The sequence below is a fragment of the Dermacentor andersoni genome, chromosome 3 (assembly GCF_023375885.2).
Source record: "Dermacentor andersoni chromosome 3, qqDerAnde1_hic_scaffold, whole genome shotgun sequence".
Lineage (NCBI taxonomy): Eukaryota > Metazoa > Arthropoda > Arachnida > Ixodida > Ixodidae > Dermacentor > Dermacentor andersoni.
Window position 1 is genome coordinate 56,304,174 of NC_092816.1, and position 20,861 is coordinate 56,325,034.

General features: G+C 50.4%; 1 protein-coding gene across 1 annotated transcript in view; it reads left to right on the top strand.

Annotated features, from left to right (window-relative positions):
• Positions 1-13,219, top strand: part of LOC129388029 (uncharacterized) — a 29,872-nt gene extending 16,653 nt beyond the window's left edge. Inside the window, exons 2-3 of the mRNA XM_072286833.1 lie at positions 11,559-12,129; positions 12,731-13,219. Coding sequence (XP_072142934.1) covers positions 11,559-12,129; positions 12,731-13,219 — 1,060 coding nt within the window. The remainder of the gene's footprint in view (positions 1-11,558; positions 12,130-12,730) is intronic.
• The last annotated feature ends 7,642 nt before the right edge of the window (positions 13,220-20,861 follow it).

Consider the following 20,861-nt stretch of genomic DNA (forward strand, 5'->3'; position numbering starts at 1 on the left):
AACACTTCACGCCAAAGGTGCATTAAGTTTTCTAAAGTCGTACGTCAGACCATACAATGAGACAGAGCAAATCAACACACTATCAGACAAATTTGCTGAGTACCCAGCGTGGTCCGATGAGTCGAAGCGTTGTAGGGGTTCATTTGTGCCATTGTGTCAGAGAAAAAAATATCAACATGTTTTTCACCTGCTCCAAAGCATCCATGTCAAGACACTAAACCCAGCGAAGGTAACTACGTTGTTATTCATTTTTCGACTTTGACTTTTATTCGCGAGTACACATTTAGCCTCTTCACTTTTCTTGTTCTCGTTACCCGCGGGCTGCCAGAGCCAGCCAGAGCGCATGCATTTTTCTCGTGTTGCCCCGACCGCCGCGCGGCGCACTTCGGTGCGTGTTCGTTTGTCTTACCGAGTGGATTTTTGCCTGGCAGAGTTTTGGACGCTTTCTGGCTAGCACACGAGTAAAAGTCCCCACCATTACAGTGGGGACTCGACGGATTGCAACGCGTTCGCTTGAGCGCAATCTGTCCGGAAAGTCCTGTCTCGCCGGCGTAGGATGCCGAGGAGTATGCGTATGGTTCTCTGTCCGTCAAGCATCTCACGTTTTCTTCGATATTCATTCGGTAGCCACATGAGGTGCCCAAAGTGGGCATTCGATTGTGGCCAACATGCTTTCCTTCGCGTCTTTTTTTTTTATTTTGGTGTCTGCGCCCCACAAAGGAAAAAAGACATTGTTGCCGCGCAGCGAATTGCCTCATGGTGAAAGTTCGATTTCGTTACTTCTTTTGCGAAGAATAAAGGGCCACGGGACGCTTCACTTGCCGGGTACTCTTATTAAATTATTGCGATAGGAGTTATATGGAAACTCCTGGCGCATTCCTGCCAACGCCGTGCAACTCATGTTCTCTATGAAGTCCAAAGGCGATAACATCGCGACCGCGCTCGGCATGCTGCATGTGCGAGTGAAAGCGAAATGGGAGCGGGAGTGGGGCGGCATAGGTCAGCCGACGGTGGTTGCTCAGTCTTGTGTGCGCAAGTGAGAAAATCGGGGAGGAAGCGTGCCGCCTTCCGTCGCGCGCGAGACATAGGGGGATTGGAGGGAGGAGGGGGCGGTGATCTGTGAATCTGTGGTTGCACAACATGTTTATTTGCCTGGGTTGACGCATCACATATAGTGACTTTTGCGTAGATACGAAGATTTATAGGATAGTTATACGTATACTTAAATATCTTATTGCGAGGTTTTGTGTATATGTGCAGTGAACTTTGTTTTTAGTTACACATTTTTGGTCATTTATCAAGGTGTATCTTCGCATTTGTGTATTCCATTGTATCTTCGTGTTTCTAAATTACGAAGGCGAGCCAAATGAAAGTGAGCCAACTCACCCTGCGCAATAATGACTCGGTTTACTATCTGCGACGCATGCGCGAAGCACAGAGGCATCACTCATTTACAAAAGTGACACGCAGGTGTGAGGTTCAAGGTTCTTTAATGCTCTCATACTCTAGGTTGAACATGGTTGCGTCACGTAATGGACATTCCAAAGTTGAACGGTGGGGTGTCGTGAGGTTTCTAACAGATGAAGATGTTCCCCCCAAAAGATTAATTGCCGTATGGCTGCCGTGTACGTTGAACATTGCATTTCATTGGCCACTGTAAAGCGTTGGAGCAAACGGTTCAAAGAAGGACGGGAAAGTTGCGAGGACAATCCAAGACCGGGCCATAGCCACTGTGCAATCACCCCCAACACAAGTGCAAATGCTCATTAGAAAAGAACGGATGTTAAGCATCGAAGAATTGGCAGGGCGTGTGAACATCAGTCACGGTTCGGGTCCCACCATAATCCATGAACATATCGGTTATCAGCTCTTGTGTGCGCAATGGATGTCCAAGATTTTGAATCACCACCAGACGATGGAGAATTTCGGCGCTGTCTTGACTCATCTAATCCGGTATCATGATGAGTGTGACGACATTTTGTCTGCAATTGTGACCGCGGACGAATCATGGTGCCACTACTACGAGCCTGAAACACGACGGCAAAGTTTACTGTGGAAACATTTGAAAAACAAAGGCCGTCATTTCTGCCGGAAAGGTGTTGTTGACTTCTTTTTTCGATCATCAGGGGCCATTATTCATCGAATTTGCTAAGCCTGGAGAGACTATCAATCGTTTCCGATGTTATGAAACGTTGGATCGGCTGCGTGTCGCAATCGAGAACAAACACCGTTGAAAACTGAGGAGTGGGGTCATCTTGCTCCACGACAATGCCCGTCCCCACGTCGCTGGTGTGGTTAATACAAAACTGGCAAAGTTCAAGTGGGAAACGCTGCAACATCCGCCAACATACAGACCTGACCTGTCGGCTTGCGACTTCCACATTTTGGAGCATTAAAAAAAAACAGCTCAAAGGAACCATATTTGTGTCGGACAATGACGTGAAATAGTCAGAGACGTTTTGAAGCAACAACCCAAGGGGTTTTATTAGAATCACGCAACTAGTTAGTCAGTGGGACAAATGTGTAAATGCCCATGGAGGCTACTTTTAAATAAAGTACCCTGTTTGTTATACATTCGCATTGGCTCACTTTCATTTCCCTCGCCCTCCTACATTTTGCAGAACTTCTGTTTTCTATATATTCTCTCTGGTGAGACTATAATTTTGGTGCAATTACTCACAATACACGAACGGTGACAGCTGCTTCTGCACAACACATTGGAACGAAGGACAGCGTCATTGAGATTTTTCCCTGGTCTTTGCATATGTACAAAAATGTAAGCAAGCTTCTTGAATGACAGAGAGAGAGAGATGCCACTGTGAGAAAGGCAGGAAGGCTTATAAAGTTTTATAAAAATATTTGTCCTCAATTGGTGCATTTCATGACCTTTACATTTTTCATATCAGCGGCATGCACTGCTTTGCTGGTTTGAAACTGATATAGTTCTAAAGTTCGAGTGATATTTTTTTTACGTATTAAATATACAGAAAACACGGAAGCATTAATATCAGTTATTTCCGGCACAATCTTTCAGACATACGTGCATATTCTCTGATGAACAAATACACATTTTACTTGTCTTGACACTGCGTAGCGTTCAAGGATTCGTTTGCAGTATCTTTGACAATGGCAACGCACTTATTATTAATGTTTAATGTATTTGATCCCTGGACAACTTCTATAAGGCGGAGGCCGAGCTGCAAATTGACCCCCCCCCCCCCCGAACGAAATTTCTGGCTACGCCACTGTATAGTCGTTATCTCTTTCCATTCCTTGTAATTCTTCCACTTATGAAGATATATATTGCATAATCCCTCCCTCACACTATACTCCTACTCCACTGCTACCTGTGACGTTTCTTGAATAAATAAAGAAAAATTCACTTCGCTCCAGTGCAAGGTACGGACACCTATAGCGGCTGCGTTTGTGTTGAATTGAATTCTGTTGTTTTTTTTACCTGTCGAAAATCCCGATTTGATTTGACCCATCGCGCAGACATTATATATGGAGTCGTAGGTCGTTTGTTAGTATATATTAAGCATTTACATACCTTATTCCGCCCCGCCCCCCTTCTTCCCTATCATAGAACACAATTTAAAGAAACCGGTGAAACGGCGGTTGCCCCCAGAAGAGTAGAAATGCCTTGAATGTTCTGCTCCATAATTTTGGTCCGTGAGCGATGATCATGGTTCTCGTTTTCAACCTGCTCACTGGCTCCTATGAATTTTCTATGCCAGCAAAAACACTCGCGACCTTGGCAGTGTTTGATCCCGAAACTGTTACCGTCCATCTGTAGAGTTTTGGTCGATTCTACACCCCGGCAGGCAAAGAACCGTATGAAGATATTGTTGTAGGAAGAAAGCAGGCCCACGAGTATAAAATAATGTATAATTACAACAGAGTTATATGGCGTTCAGGTAACTGCCAGACTTCGTCTTCCTCTAGTCCAATACAACTTCTTCCTTCTCTTCACCGTAACATCACCCTCCCAGCGGAGTAGCTCCGTCCCGGTGCAAGTTATAGAGCCTCACTTAATGGGGAGACATAGGGCTTGAGCCTGACGACGTGAACAATATCGCTAGTGATGTTGCGAGGCACTGAAGGCTGACCGACTGGGGCGATCTCGTATGTCACGTCGGACAGTTGGCGTAAGATCTGGTACGGACCAGAATAACGCGAAAGTAGTTTTTCCGACAAGCCGATGCAACGTGAAGGCGTCCAGAGAAGGACAAGAGAACCAGGTGAAAAATGGGAGTCTCGGTGCCGAAGGTCGTAGCGTCGCTATTGAGAAGCTTGCCAGACTGTGAGGCGATGACGGGCGACTTCTCGGGCCTATGGGCGGCAAAGTCAATAGCATCGCGAGCGTAACCAGTGCTGGGTGATTGTACTGCGGAAGGTAGCAACGTGCCAAAGGGCAAGGAGGGGTCGCGGCCATACAACAGGTAAAATGGTGAAAATCCGGCAGTGTCATGACGGGACGAGTTGTATGCGAAAGTGATGTACGGTAAAGCGACGTCCCAGTCGCGGTGATCGGCGGAAACGTACATGGCCAGCATTTCAGTTACCGTGCGGTTGAGTCGCTCGGTGAGGCCGTTCGTTTGAGGGTGGTACGCTGTAGCAATCTGGTGTTCTGTAGAACCGGCGCGGAGCAGAATCATCGACGACCTTCGATAGAAAGTAGCGGCCGCGATCTGTCAGCAACTGGCGAGGGGCGCCGTGGTGCAGGATGAGGTCATATAGTAAGAAGTCGGCGACATCTGTAGCGCAGCTGGTTGGTAGCGCTCGTGCGATGGCATACATCTCGGCATAATCTGTTGCTACAGCAATCCATTTGTTTCCTTTGATGGAAATTGGAAAGGGGCCCAGGAGGTCTAGGTCCACACGGAAGAAGCGCTCTGTAGGGATATCTATTGGTTGCAGCAAACCAGCGGGAGGCATAGCAGGCATGTTCCGGCGCTGACACAGGTCGCAAGAAGCGACATAACGGCGCACAGAGCGAGAAATGCCGGGCCAGAAGAAGCGGCGCCGCAGGCGGTGGTATGTACGAGTGATGCCCAGATGTCCAGCAGTAGAAGCGTCGTGAAATTGCTGGAGCACGGCGAGTCGAAGGAGCTTGGGAACGACTAGGAGGAGCTCCGGGCCGTCAGGACGAACGCTACGACTGTGTAAAGTTCCATCGGTCAAGGTGAACATCCGGAGGGACGGGTCGTTGGACGAGGAGCTTAGGCGTTGCATAAGTGTTCGAAGAACAGGATCTTTGCGCTGCTCGTCGCCAATATGGAGGAAGCCAGAGAGGGATAGAACACTGATGTGCGAGTCTGCATCGGTATCGTCCGGTTGATCCACGGGATTGCGGGACAGGCAGTCAGCGTCTTTATGCAGGCGCCCTGACTTATACATAATAGAAAATGTATATTCTTGTAGACGCAATGCCCAACGTGCAAGTCGTCCGATTGGGTCTTTCAAAGAGGAGAGCCAGCAGAGGGTGTGATGGTCGGTTACGACGCAAAAGCTTCGACCGAAAAGGTACGGCCGAAATTTCGCGACCGCCCATACGAGCGCGAGACATTCTCTCTCATTAATGGAGTAATTTCGCTCGGCCGTGGAAAGAAGGCGGCTAGCGTAAGCGATGACACGGTTTTGGCCCTGCTGACGCTGAGCGAGGACAGCGCCGATGCCACGACCACTCGCGTCAGTTCGTACTTCAGTGGGCGCAGAAGAGTTAGAGTGTGACAGAATTGGGGAAGTTGTAAGCCGCTCAATCAGGGTAGAGAAGGCTTTCTCCTGCAGTGGTCCCCAAGAGAAAGAGACGTCTTTCTTAAGAAGGTCAGTAAGAGGGTGAGCGATGTCGGCAAAATTTTTCACAAATCGCCGGAAATAAGAGCATAAGCCCAGAAAACTACGGACATCGTTTGTTGAACAAGGTACAGGAAAATAGCGCATGGCGCGAACTTTCTGTGGATCAGGTTGGATTCCGGCGGCGTTTACGAGATGGCCGAGCACGTTAATTTCACGGCGACTGAAATGGCACATGGAGGAGTTTAGCTGAAGAGCAGCCCTGCGACACAGGGAGAGTATGGTCGTGAGACGCCGCAGGTGGCTCTCAAAGTTCGGCGAAAACACAATAACATCATCGTCGAGGTAACAGAGGCATGTAGACCACTTCAAGCCGCGCAACAGAGAGTCCATCATTCGCTCGAATGTAGCTGGCGCATTGCATAAACCAAAGGGCATGACTTTAAATTGGTACAGACCGTCCGGTGTGACGAAGGCGGTTTTCTCGCGGTCCATCTCATCGACGCTAATCTGCCAATAGCCGGAGCGGAGGTCAATTGATGAAAAATATTGGGATCCGTGAAGGCAGTCAAGAGTGTCATCAATGCGAGGCAGGGCATAAACATCTTTCTTTGTTATCCTGTTGTGGTGACGGTAGTCAACGCAGAAGCGCCATGAGTTGTCTTTTTTCTTTACTACGACAACCGATGATGCACTCGGGCTACTGGAAGGTTCAATGATGTCTTTGTCCATCATCCTGTCTACCTCTTTCTGTATGATGGCCCTTTCTGTTGCGGAGACATGATATGGCCGCCTATATATGGGGCTGGCGTCTCCGGTGTTGATGCGATGCGTGACAACAGATGTCTGGCCAAGTGGACGGTCGCCCAAATCAAAGATGTCCCGATAAGATGACAGGAGGTGAAGAGCTGCTGTTTGCTCAGAAGGAAGGTCAGGGGCGATCATCTTAGAAACATCGTCCGCGGGCGTCGAGTTCGGAGGAGTGGGTGACAAAGGTCGGTTGGTACTGAGGAAGGATTCAATTGTCAGAGAAGAAACCTCAAATTCTTCCAACGGAGTGATATGCGCTATGGCGATACCGTGTGGCAGCACATGCGACGAAAATCCAAAATTGAGGATGGGCACGCGAGTAATGTTTTCGCGGATCCGGATTAAGGTGCTCGGCAGGGCAATATTTCGGGACAAAACCACGTCAGTAAGCAGCGACACGACGTTCTCGCCATCAGGTACCGGAGGACAGGGCGTCAGGAGGACATTTGTAGCCGATTGTGGAGACAGCCTTGCAAACTCAGCAGAACATAAGCGGTGTGAAGGATAAGTTGTTGCATCGGCAGTAAGCGGCAGATCCAACTGTACAACACCTGCGGAGCAGTCAATTTGACCAGAGTGTTTCGAAAGGAAGTCGAGGCCAAGAAGTAGGTCGTGCGGACAGTGTTCAAGGACGATAAAGAGAACAACGGTATAATGGCCCCCAATGGTCACACGTGCTGTGCACATTCCAAGGACAGGTGAAGTACTCCCATCGGTGACTCGCACAGTGCCCGGTACGGCGGGTGTCAGAACCTTTCTGAGCCTTCGGCGGAGAGCAGCGCTCATAACTGAAAGCTGCGCTCCTGTATCAATGAGAGATCTAACAGGAACGCCATCAACTTCAATGTCCAGTAGGTTTCCACATCTAGGCAGGGTCAACAGAGGATTTGTGGGCCGGGTCGGAGTGGCAGCTTCACCTCCGGGAGCTGCACCGCCTAGTTTCCCGAAGCGAAGCGACCGGTTGCAGAAGGGGACGAAGAGCGGTGAACGAGAGGCGAACTGGACCTACGGCCTTGCGGAGGCGGGGAGCGGCTGGATCTTGGTGGAGCACTGTCGGCGTTGATGTTCCTAGTCGGCGTATAGGGCGAGAAAGTACGATTGTCTGGTGCTTGGCGGTAGTAACTCGGAGACGACCATCGAGGAGGCGACGACCAGTGGTTGCGGCAATGACGGGCGATGTGTCCAATACCGGAGCAATTAAAACAAATGGGTTTATCATCCACTGTGCGCCAGTCAGCTGCGTTGCGACGGAGTGGTGGAAAGCTTTGCGTCTGGGAGCGAGCGGCCGGAGAAATCTGGTAGGTGTTTGTATGGCGGACCGAGCAGAGAGATGGAATGCCCAAACTTGCTATTTCCTCCCTAACGACCGCTTGTATAAAGGAGATAGCGGGCACGCTTTCCCGACAGTCGGAACGAACTCAAGCCGGAGCCATGACCTCAAGCTCATGGCGAACGACGCGCGTGATATCTTCCGGTCCTGTGGGATGAACGAACCGCGGCGGGTCCTCGCAAGAAGATGTCGCGGCGGTATTGGGCAATCGGTTGAAAGTTTCAGCGACGCGGCGGCCCTTCGCTTGTTCGAAGCGCCGGCACTCCTTTATAATTGCATCCACAGTGGCACAATCCTTGCACATCAGGAGATTGAATGCATCGTCTGCAGTACCTTTCAGTATGTGACCAATCTTGTCTGCCTCGGTCATGTTGTTATCAGCCTTGCGACAGAGGGCCAGCACATCCTGTATGTACATGACATAGGATTCTCTGGACGTCTGAGCGCGGCACGCAAGTTGTTTTTTTGCTGCCAGCTGACGACCTACAGGTCTGCCAAACACGTCTCGCATTTTTTCATTGCAGACATCCCAGCTCGTTAGGTCAGCTTCGTGTGTGTCGTACCATTCCTTCGCAGTTCCTCTTACATAAAATATCACGTTTGCTAGCATCGTTGTTGGATCCCACCTGTTGTTGTCGCACACTCGCTCGTACATCGCAAGCCAGTCCTCGACGTCAGCGTTGTCCGTGCCACAAGATGTCCCTGGATCCCGCGGATGAGTGAGGACGACCGTTGGCACGGGCTGCTGAGGCGTTGTCGCTTCTGTCGGTTGATTTGCCATTGTGGCGGCAGGTAGATGACGTCCGCTGCGAAGTTCCGTGATTGTACCCCGCACCTTCCACCAAAATGTTGCAGAAAGAAAGCAGGCCCACGAGTATAAAATAATGTATATTTACAACAGAGGTATATGGCGTTCCGGTAACTGCCAGACTTCGTCTTGTCTTGTCTTGTCTTGTCTTGTTTCCCAGACAGTGGCGCGTACCCACTATGGGGGATTGGCCAAGAAGCAGGCGGTTTTCCATACGGTAAGAAGTATAGAGAAACTAGATTTGAATGGTGGAGCGTGGGACGATAGAACTGTAATTTAGTCTTGCAATGAAAATATTGTTAAAAATTTTGATAGAATAATTTAACGTAAAGAAATTAAATAATAGAAAATATGGATAATTGCAGAAAATCAGCAAGGTACTCTTTTTGTCTCTCTAATGAAATTGGAAACTGCAAGAAAAGCATCCCTGTGGCTGGATCCCAGTGAAGTCGCCCCGAAAGAAAGAATGCTTGGGGAGGTTAGTGATAGGCCAAGTTTGGTAAATGAGTATTCTAATATTTTGCTTTGTCTTATAAAGCGGCGGCATGAGAGAAAATAATGTTCGATAGTTTCAGGTGCACTGCAAGAAGAACATAGAGGGGACATAGCGAGACCAGACCCGTGTAAGTAAAAATTTAGAGGAGGTATACGACATCTCAATTTTGTAAAAGATACTTCCAATTGCCTTGAAGGACACCAGTCAATATTCCATGGGAAGCCAATATGGTGGAGTTCAGAACGCGGTGTTAGCATGGATATTGCGGAATTTTGAGATATAGCGAAATTTCTGTACCTAGGCGCGGTGACATAAGCTGATGTCGGCAAAACAGTTATGATAGGGCCGTTCAGGGATGCTCGTGCGAGGGAATCGGCCATTTCGTTCAAGTGCAACCCATGATGTCCCGGTACCCAAAGCAAACATACTTTTCGTAAGTACGGAGGTACCATCGAACGAAATGTTTTTTGAATTGCTGAATTTAAAGATGCAGTTAGTGGTGTGCATACAGATAGCGAGTCGGTCACGATAACAGCTAATGGGTCTTTTTGGGGGAGTTTTCGTAATGCTAATATAATCGCTAGTAATTCTGCCTGAAATATAGGTGTGATGTCGGGAAGGCGAAGGGAGTGGGACCATTGAAGGGATTCAGAGAAAATCCCCACTCCGGCCTTCTCATTGCAAACAGAAGCGTCAGTAGCTATTACGTTGTCAGTGGTTAGCTGGTGTAGGTGGCCGTGTAAGATATTAATTAAATCTCGCCTTGGTAATAGTTTCGCATGATTAGGGAATATGTCCTAGAACTCAATTTTTAGCTCTGTAATGCCATCATTTGAATGGTAAACCTGGCGTATGGACACATCCAATTTTTGTAACTGTGTTTGTACGAATACCACCTGAGGACTGTAGAATCTCGACCACGATACTTGGAAAACCTCAGCAGGTTCATTCATAAAAGCATATTGCGTATGTCTTTTTAAATAGTCATAAACTTTAAAAAATGTCTGAACCGTAAGTATGCGGAATCTGCAATCTAGGGTGGGAATGTGAGCTTCCTGATATAAAACAGCGTTTGCAACAGATCTAGGTAGCCCAAGGCATGAATGTAGAGCTTCTCTTTCTAAAAGTATGAGAGGTTTAATTTTGTAGGTGGGGCCACCGGAAAATATCACGCAGCCGAATTCTAATATGGGCCGAACATACATTTTATAGATCATCAGTAAGGTATCCCTGCGTAGCCCAGAGCGACGGTGGCTGAGCCGGCGGAGCATAGCTACGGCTCGTTCTGCCTTTGTTTTAATATGTTCAATGTGACTGCGCCAGGTGAGTTTGCCATCGCAAATGACTCCAAGGTACTTGACTTCGTCAACTTGAGGAATGATTTCCTGTGGGTATTGTGAAGATATATCCACCTGTGCAGTTAATGGGAATACTACTACCGCACTTTCGCTAATATTTAACGACATGCATAACCCCTCTAGCCATGTCTCCAGCATTGCTAAGTATTTCTGCAACGACTGTTGTAGTAAATTAGTGAGAACGAAATACGGCGCACTTCGATTCTGCGTTAATTACCGCCGCTTAAACAACATAACAAAGAAGGACGTCTACCCCCTCCCCCGCATCGACGACACACTGGACCGGCTTTGCAACGCCAAGTATTTCTCATTGATGGACCTGAAGACCGGCTACTGACAGATTGAGGTCGACGAAAGAGATCGCGAGAAGACAGCATTCATCACTCCTGATGGGCTCTTTGAGTTCAAGGTGATGCCATTTGGTCTCTGTTCCGCACCAGCGACGTTTCAGCGGGTGATGGGTACAATGCTCGCAGGCCTAAAGTGGCAAATTTGTCTGGTATATTTAGATGACGTCGTTGTCTTCGCCTCGAACTTTCAAGAACACTTCAAAAGACTTCGGACAGTGCTCGATGCCATCAAGTCGTCTGGCCTAACCTTGAAAGCCGAGAAGTGCCACTTTGCTTATGCAGAGCTGCTGTTTCTAGGCCACATCGTTAGCAGGGAGGGAGTACGCCCGGACCCGCAGAAAACAGCCGCTATTGAACAGTTCCCACCGCCGGCCGATAAGAAAGCTGTGCGCAGATTCCTCGGACTATGCGCATATTACCGACGATTTGTGAAAAACTTTTCGCGCATCGCCGAGCCCCTGACCTAACTAACGAAGGCAAACGTGCCATTTAAATGGGAAGCGCCGCAAGCAGAAGCCTTCAAAGAACTTCAGCGCCGTTTACAGTCTTCACCGATCCTCGCGCATTTTGATGAAAACGCTGATACTGAGCTGCACATCAACGCAAGCAGTGTGGGCCTAGGCGCCGTCCTCGTTCAAAAAAGCGATGGGCTGCAGAACGTCATCGCATACGCTAGCCGCTCCCTTTCCACGGCCGAGGCTAACTATTCCACGACTGAGAGGGAGTGCCTTGCCATCATCTGGGCTACGTCGAAGTTCCGCCCCTACCTGTACGGACGACCGTTCAAGGTGGTCAGCGATCACCACGCGCTGTGCTGGCTTGCAAATTTAAAGGACCCCTCTGGCCGCCTCGCTCGATGGAGTCTTCGCCTCCAGGAGTTTGACGTCACCGTGGTTTACAAGTCCGGACTCAAACACTCTGACGCCGATTGCCTCTCACGAGCCCCTGTAGATGCGCCGCCACCGGACGACGATGAGGACGCCTTCCTGGGACCCATCAGCTCCAGCTCTTTTGCCCAGCAGCAAAGCTCGGACCCTCACCTAAAATGCCTCATAGAGTACTTGGAAGGCAACGTTTCTTCGCCCCCTGCCTCATTTAAGCGAGGACTGTCTTCCTTCTGTGTACAGAATGATGTCCTCATGAAGAACTTCGCAGCGAACAAAACAGCCTACCTCCTTGTTGTACCTGCTTGTCTCCGCGAAGAAGTTCTACAGGCTTCCCACGACGAGCCGACAGCGGGACATCTCGGGTTTACTCGCACTCTCCGCCGCATTAAAGAAACGTATTACTGGCCCCGCCTTTCTGCCGATGTCGCACATTATGTGAAAACCTGCCGAGATTGTCAGCGACGAAAGACACCTCCCACCCGACCAGCAGGATTCCTGAACCCCATTGAACCCCCCGCAAGACCCTTTCAGCAGATCGGCATGGACTTGCTTGGCCCTTTCCCAAAGTCAACGTCTGGAAATAAGTGGATCATCGTAGCCACCCACCCACTACCTGACTCGCTACGCCGAGGCAAAAGCCCTACCGAATGGAACAGCAGCAGAAGTCGCCAAATTTTTCGTGGAATGCATTCTTCTGCGACACGGCGCCCCCGATGTACTCATCACGGACAGAGGAACAGCATTCACGGCGGAACTAACGCAAGCCATCCTGCGTTACAGCCAAACCACCCACCGGAGGACAACTGCATACCATCCGCAGACCAACGGACTGACCGAGCGCCTGAACAAAACAATCGCCGATATGCTCGCCATGTATGTCGATGCCGAACACAAGACCTGGGACGTCATCCTGCCATTCGTCGTCTTCGCCTACAACACCGCAGTGCAGGAGACCACCCAGATGACGCCTTTTAGGCTCGTCCACGGAAGGGAGGCCACGACCACGCTAGACGCCATGCTGCCCAATGTTACAGAAGAAGAGAACGTCGATGTCGCCGCCTACCTTCAACGCGCAGAAGAAGCTCGAAGGCTTGCCCGATTACGAATCAAAGACCAGCAACGAACCGACACCAGACGCTACAACCTACGAAGACGCAACGCGGAATACAAGCCAGGAGACCAAGTCTGGGTTTGGACGCCCATTCGGCGCCGTGGATTGAGTGAAAAGCTTTTGAGCCGCTATTTCGGCCCAGACAAGGTTCTTCGTCGGCTAGGTGAACTGGATTATGAAGTCATCCCTGACGCCATGACTGCATCCCAGCGACGCCGCGTACGACCAGAAGTTGTTCACGTCGTCCGCCTGAAGCCCTATTATACGCGCTAAAGGACGCTGCATTTTTACACTCTGTGTTTATTTTCGCACGGTTCGTTTTATTTGTTGCTAGTGGCATTATTTCTATTTATGCATCGGGTCGATGCCTCTTTGAGGTGGGAGTAATGCCGCGAATCTATGCAGTGCTTGCTCACTCTTCAAGTCTGCCGCCACGCGACGCAACGCAAGACGCGGTGCCGCCATGCGATTCTAGGCGCGCCCAGTTGAGACGCGCCACGCAACGCAAGACGCGCTGCCGCCATGCGACGCAAGACGCGCCCAGTTGAGACGCGCCAAGACGCGCTTTAAATTGAGCGCAGACGACAGCGGCGGGCATTCTGTTTGACGACCGCCGAGCACGCTGGGCGCCTCGTCACCGCCGGATTCAGGGCATTGTGGGCGCAAATCAGCCCAATAAACAGTCTTCTTTCGACGAACTTTTGTCCGTCCTCATCGTCCCTGCGACTGCCGTCACCACTACGTGACAATATTATTTCCGGACGTAAAAAATGCGATATCGTCCGCGTAAACATAAACCTGTACTTCCGGACACAAAGGAATTGTGCTTAGCAAAATGTTAAATAATATAGGAGAAAGAACGGAACCCTGTGGTACACCTCTTGTCTGCTTGTGTTTTGACGTCGAAATGCCGTGTTGGTAACAATAAAACTCTCTATCTCTTATAAATTGATGGATCCAAGCGGTTATATATTTTGTTAAGTTCGTAGACTGAAGTTTGTCGAATAGAATAGTATGTTCTACAGAGTCGTATGCTTTTGATACATCTAGCGTCACCAAAGCTGCGTAGTCTCGTTGGCGGCGAGCAAGTTTAACGCGGCTCTCTAAATCTATATGGGCGCACCAAATGGAGTGGCCGGGACGAAATTCGTCTTCCTCTAGTCCAATACAACTTTTTCCTTCTCTTCACGGTAACAATATGTTGCACCATTGATGGGTGTACCTCTTTCTGAGACATCGTACGACGCACTGCGGAAGATATGTAATGATACTGTCCGACTGCTCGCTGCAGGTTTTAGACGTTGTTGAACGGAGGAACTTGCTCTCATCGATAACTATGAGTACGGGATTTATTTACAATATTTACATTACGACAGGAGATACACCCGAGCACAAAGCACACGAGTACAACAAGCAGCCGAAAACTGCTGCTTAAACACCCACTGTCCTCCCTAGATCCCTAGGTGAGGCAGAACTGCCGTCTAACCTTCGTCCATTCGGACCGTCCACAGTCGTCGTTGGAGGCATCGTCGACCCGCCTTAAAGGGGGAGGGTTCACATACTCTCTTCCGCACTTTGTTCTCACTGAACACACTGAGGTGAACGGGTCCTCGTACACATGGGTTGTCACGCTTGACCCCAGCGGGCGCCTCTTTTGTCCAGCGCTGACTTCTTCCACTCCAAAACGCCAAAACGCACAAACTGTCCGTGCCATTCAGAACAGCGGTCAGCGAAAATGGAACTTGGCAGATTGTGTTTAGCAAGTTTCTTCAAAAGCACCTTACATCCCTCAAAGTTCAAGATCCGTACGCCACAAAGAGTTCAAAAGATGTTGTTAGGTTTCTTGAGGAAGGTACTTCCATTAGTTATGTGTTTTCAGTAGATGTTGAAGACTTGTTTTACTCTGTGCCCCACGATGCCTTATTTAGTTCTGTCAGAGATGCTATAGAAAGTAACGCTGTGGTAGAGTCCCAAAACTCGTCTGGAGTGTCAATAGACAATTTTATGAAAATGGTAGAATTTTACATACATGTGACGTTTCTCTCTCTTGAGAACAAGTTTTATCGACAAAGACAAGGGATTTGTATTGGATCCTGCGTAGCCCCGGTGCTTAATAACATTTTCTTAACCTGTATTGACCGCGCCTTGGAGCCAATTTTAACAAGAAAGGGTGTACTAAATGTGTTCAGGTATGTTGACGATTTTTAATAGCTTTTAAGAAACTGAACGTGTTGACTTACACCGATGGTGTAAGCACTGTCCTAGACAGTTTTAAAGAGGAGGGACGGAGGTTGTTGGTATTCACGCATGAACTACCCTTGCAGGGGCGATTACAGTTTTTAGACGTTAACATTACCTTGGGTAAAGATCATGTATGTTGGCTGTAGGCACCTGGAGCACAAAAGGAGCTTCTTCCTTATGCGTCGGCGCATTCAAAAACCGTAAAACGTTCCATTGCTAAACTTCGTCTTGAGTATGCTCTCGTGAAATCGTGTCACCATGCAATGCGTGCGAGCTTTGACAAGCAAGTTGATGGGTTGGTTTCGGCGGGGTTCCCAAGGACGGTTATCACAGCAGTGGTTGAAGCGATCTTGCAAAAAATTAAAGGTTCCATGGTCAAGAAACCGTGCGCACAAGAAAAACTAGCTGCGAAGCCGGAAGTGGTTCCGTATGTACATAGGATAGCCCACAATGTGAAAAAGGTGGCAAACAGACACGGCGTCCCAGTCGTGTTTTCGGCTCCTCGAAAACATGCACAGCTCTGCGCCCGCGTCGCGAGCAAGGGTAGGAGGAGCAGCTGCACCAAAAAACATGGAAAGCAGTTTGTAAACTGCTGCACCGGTGTGGTATATGAAATACCTCTGACCTGCGGGAAAAACTATGTGGGCCAAACGGGTCGATGCATGAATGACCATGCAGCTGAACATGTGCGGTCGCTGAAAGAAGGAGGTGCGCATCTTTCGCAACATTGTGCAAATTGCACTGCGTGTGACCGAGCGGCAGAACATTCGCCACGAAAACAATGCCAGTACTGCAAGAAGTGCAAACCACGGTTCGGAGATATAAAGATACTTGGCAGAAGCAGGGAAACAAAAGCACGTGATGTTTTGGACGCATTCCACATAAAGAAATGAGGATATAACTGCGTTAATGATACTTCCGTGATCCTCTTCAAAAGCGAAATGTCCTATCGAGAATGGTTTGGCATATGATACTTTATGGTCATTGTACGCATGTCTGTGATTTTCCTTATATTTGCTGATTTTTCGGTCAATAAAAATAGATGAAGTTGGCGCTTGTGTTGTGTCGTTCTCCCTCTTGTGGTCGTCTCAGTTGGCGCTTTTCCTTCCTAATTCTCAGGTAGCCGTCGCGACTGTCAGCAGACTGTGACGAATTCCAGGGGCCGCGAAAACGCTCCGCAAAACCCCCTTTTCTAGGAGTTCTCTTGATCCAAGTAAACCGTGAAGGCGACAGCGAATCAGGTAACAATACTCGGTCCGCCGTACGTAGCTAGCCTTGCAGGCCTCACGGAATCTTCGAAGGGGGCGCAAGATTGATTAACTTTGAGGTGGTCTCCAGTTCTCCGAAGGAGGTGCGTGGTCGATTAGCCTAGCTGGCGTCGCCGGTTCCCAGAAGAGGCGCATTGTTGGTTCTCCCAAACGACTCGTCGCAGCGGGCCGGGAAGAGTTCGAAGGTCGCTAGCACCGCAGGACGATCGAAACAACTGCAGCGGGCTGTGAAAGGTTTGCAGGTCAGTACCCCTGCAGGCCGATCGTACCATCACGCGACTATTGAGCCAACTATCTAACAAGTCTTCGCGTGGCAGCGATGGAACGCACTCTACAACACACCTCGCGTTTAATTTGATCATCTCGTAACTTAATCGAGCACTGTCGCACTAACGGTTTCTCTGTAAAGCGTGCACGAGTAGGCCGATTTGAGCGGGTCCTGTGGTCGCATACCTCTTTTTTTCCTCAATGAGCTATCTATCTTGTTGCCGAGGAAGTTCAGCCGGTTCTAGATATAGTGCAACGAAACGTAAGAGTTTGCTGTATGAGGGTCTATGCAATGAACATTTCGGGGATTGCATGATAAAAAGTGGGCCTATTTCGGAGGGCCTAATCCGCGGTCGATCGGATCTCATAGGTCGCGTGGGGTGTTTTTTTTTTCGGTCTTGCTGATTGGCCTGGGCGAAACTTGCTTGCTTAGGTGCTGAAACGCGCTGCAGCAGACGAACAGCTCTGCGGCGTTCAAGTGCCCGCTTCCCGAAAACATATAGCTTTAGATGGATTCCAAATTGTGCGTTGGATCACCATATATTCCTTCTTTATTTCTCCTTCTTTTCTTTTAGATTTTAGTATTTCTTCATTGTTGTTTTCTTTATCCGTGTCTGGCCGTTACCCCTCCTAAGTTTTAACCATTTCTGAGACAATCAGAGTCTTCATCGTTCCTATTTGATGCTGCGTAAACGTCAAGGATGATAACCGATGATCATTAAGTGTTACGGACTAGATTTCAAGGGAAGGGAAGCGTAGCAGGGGACGGCAGAATGTTACGTGGGCGGATGAGATTACGAAGTTTGTAGCGACAACATGGCCAGGATTAGTACATGACCTGGGTAGTTGGAGAAGTATTGGAGAGGCCTTTGCCCTGCAGTGGGCGTAACCAGGCTGATGATGATGATGATGATGATGAAACGTCAAGATAGGATGCGTTTCGTTGGCCTAAAATTCGAATCAGTAATATATATATTTTTCTAAATTCTGAAGGCAATAAAACTCTGCGCACTTGAACAATAACTGAGAATTGAGGCATTTAATTTTTGCGACATTTAGTTTCGTGTCGTAATTTTTGTAGTAACTCTATGCCCGTACAGCGGGCAAGCGCCATAATTTATGAAGAAAACGCGCAAGCTCCGCGAGAGCAATCACGCGCCCTGGCGTCTTCGCAGTTTCCTGCGTTCCAGCGATCCACGAAGAAAATAACGCCATTCCAGTGCACCGAAGAAGGAGAGACCACACCAAGCAGAAACGACTCGCGTAGTACAGCAGGCGGATGATGGACAGCGCGTGGGATACATCCGGCGTCGACCAGTCGACCCTCGAAGTGTCGACCCTGACCGGTTCTTCGAGCGGTGACGAAGATGAAACGGATTCCAGCGCCACTCTCGTCGCCGTTGTGTGCTGCGTCCTGGCGTGCATCATCGCCATAGCAATCGTGCTACTCCTATTTGGAGGGCTGGAACTCTTCGACGATGACTCAGGTGACGACGATGACGTGACATATAAGATGAGATACCCGCCCGTTGTCCGTTCCCCGCCACGGCCAGTGGTTACTGATCACCCCACAACGAAAGCGCCACCATCGCCACCGGTGACCGCTCGCGCTACACGGACCAGGTCACCCCCTACAGCGCCAAGACCGGTAACAACGAGGCCGTCTCCTATTACACGTACTAAGCCTACTACTACACCCGTCACCACGACTACGGTGAAAAAAGAGACCCCGCGACGTCCGCGACGTCCGCCACCTCCGCCACCTAAACGCCCTCCACCACCTCCTCCTCCGCCTCCTCGGCCTCCTGCGAGAACTAAACGCCATCCACCATCTACTCCTCCGCCTCCTCCGCCTCCTGCGACAACTAAACGCCGTCCACCACCTCCTCCGCCTCCTGTGACAACTAAACGCCGTCCACCACCTCATCCGACAGCTAAACGCCTTCCGCCACCTCCTCCTCCGCCTCCTGTGACAACTAAACGCCGTCCACCACCGCCTCCTCCGCCTACTCCGCTACCTAAACGCCCTCCACCGCCTCCTCCGACAACTAGACGCCCTCCACCACCTCCTTCTCCGCCTCCTCCGACAACTAAACGCCATCCACCACCTCCTCCGGCAACTAAACGCCGTCCACCACCTCCTCCTCCGCCTCCTCCGCCTCCTCCGACAACTAAACGCCATCCACCACCTCCTCCGGCAACTAAACGCCGTCCACCACCTCCTCCTCCGCCTCCTCCTTCTCCTCCGACAACTAGACGCCCTCCGACAACTAGACGCCCTCCGCCACCTCCTCCGACAACTAAACGCCCTCCACCACCTCCTCCGGCAACTAAACGCCGTCCACCACCTCCTCCTCCGCCTCCTCCTTCTCCTCCGACAACTAGACGCCCTCCGCCACCTCCTCCGACAACTAAACGCCCTCCACCACCTCCTCCTCCGCCTCCGACAACTAAAAGTCCTCCACCACCTCTTCCTCCGCCACCTACAACAACTAAACGCCCTCCACCACCTCCTCCTCCGCCACCTACAACAACTAAACGCCCTCCACCACCTCCTCCTCCGCCACCTACAACAACTAAACGTCCTCTACCGCCACCTCCTCCTCCGACAACTAAACGCCCTGCACCACCACCTCCGCCACCTCCTCCTCCTCCGCCAACTCGGCGAGCTCGGCCTACTACGCGACCTCCGCTCCCAAAGTCATTCATAAAACCTATTTCGCTTCTGTGCACCATCGGTAACCGGTCAAGCAAAGGCACCACTTATCCGGAGGATGGTTTGTGCGACTATGTCGTCTTCGACTCGATGTTCAAGAATGGTCGCAACCTGCTTCAGGGCGCCTGGGGCGAGGACTTACACACCTTCCTTGAGAGAGCGAGACGTACCGACATCGACAAGTCGCAGTACGGTTTGGGCCTCAGCTTCGATCATCGCAACGAATTCAAACGCTATTTTACGGGAAACGACCTAACACTTTACTTGCAGTGCAACGTGTTTCACTACGGCGTAATCGACTGTCCCACGCACGGCGTGACTAAGGCACAAATGGACGAGGTGTTCGAGGGACTCATGGCGATCAAACGCGTCACAAGTGGTGCGGTAGCCACCACGACCGTCATCCTGGCCGCGCTGTCCGCCACTAGCGAGTGGAACGACTACTTCAAAGCCAAGTTCAAGAACACCTTCCAGCCGGACCTGTTCATCTCGCTGGGCCACCAGCTGCGCGCCGATCCGGAGAAGAGCCGGTGCATCGCCACGCCACCAGCCATACTGGAGAAGCCGACGGGGTTTCCGGACGAACACGACTTGCACGACGCCGCGCGAGCCCTGGCGGCCATCGCTTCGCTGCCTCGCGGCCCACGGATCTCCATCTCCGTCTCGATGAAGGGTCGCTGGTCCAGGCTGAAGCCGAACGTCAAACCCGAGGTCTTCGCGCCCTGCGTCACGAGCAGCCAGGGGCCCTTCTACGACGCCTACTGCGATGTGGTCACAGGACCGCCCTACTCGGACAACCTGTTGCACGAGGCGCAGCACTACGCCATGCGCGCCTACGACCCGGTGGCGCGGCGCATGTTCGTGTACGACAACGAGCAGACCCTGTGCAAGAAGCTCTGCCTCATCAAGGCCAACTACAGCAAGCTGAAGTTCGGCGTGGCCCTCTACGACCTGGACTACGAGGACGACGACGACACCTGCTCGTCGATCAACCCTCACGGAGACTACAGCCGCACCAGGGTGGTGAGCACAGTGCAGAGGTATTTAGACAGCGAGTTCACCGATCCGTCCAAGGAGGCCGAGTGTTCCCAGCTGTGGCGATGAGCAGTTTGAGACCGTGACTGCAGTATTTAATGACCGACGTTGGCGTGCCGGTCATTGAACAGCTTACTCATCTTGGCCGGGGTTATTTGACCGACGCGGCTACGAATCGAGCCGCTTCCGATGCGATTGACAAGTGCCGGCTCCTGGTGGCTTTTGCTTGTTTTCGTTCTCTTTTTTTTTCATTTTCCCGTGTGTTCTGTGCAACGAATGTAAAGAGATCTTAACAGTAAAGGGCGTGTTTTCAGTGAGGTCCCTTTATTGGTTCTGTTTAACTCACACTGCCCTGAGTCACCTGCTAATGTGTAAGGGCACTGCACCG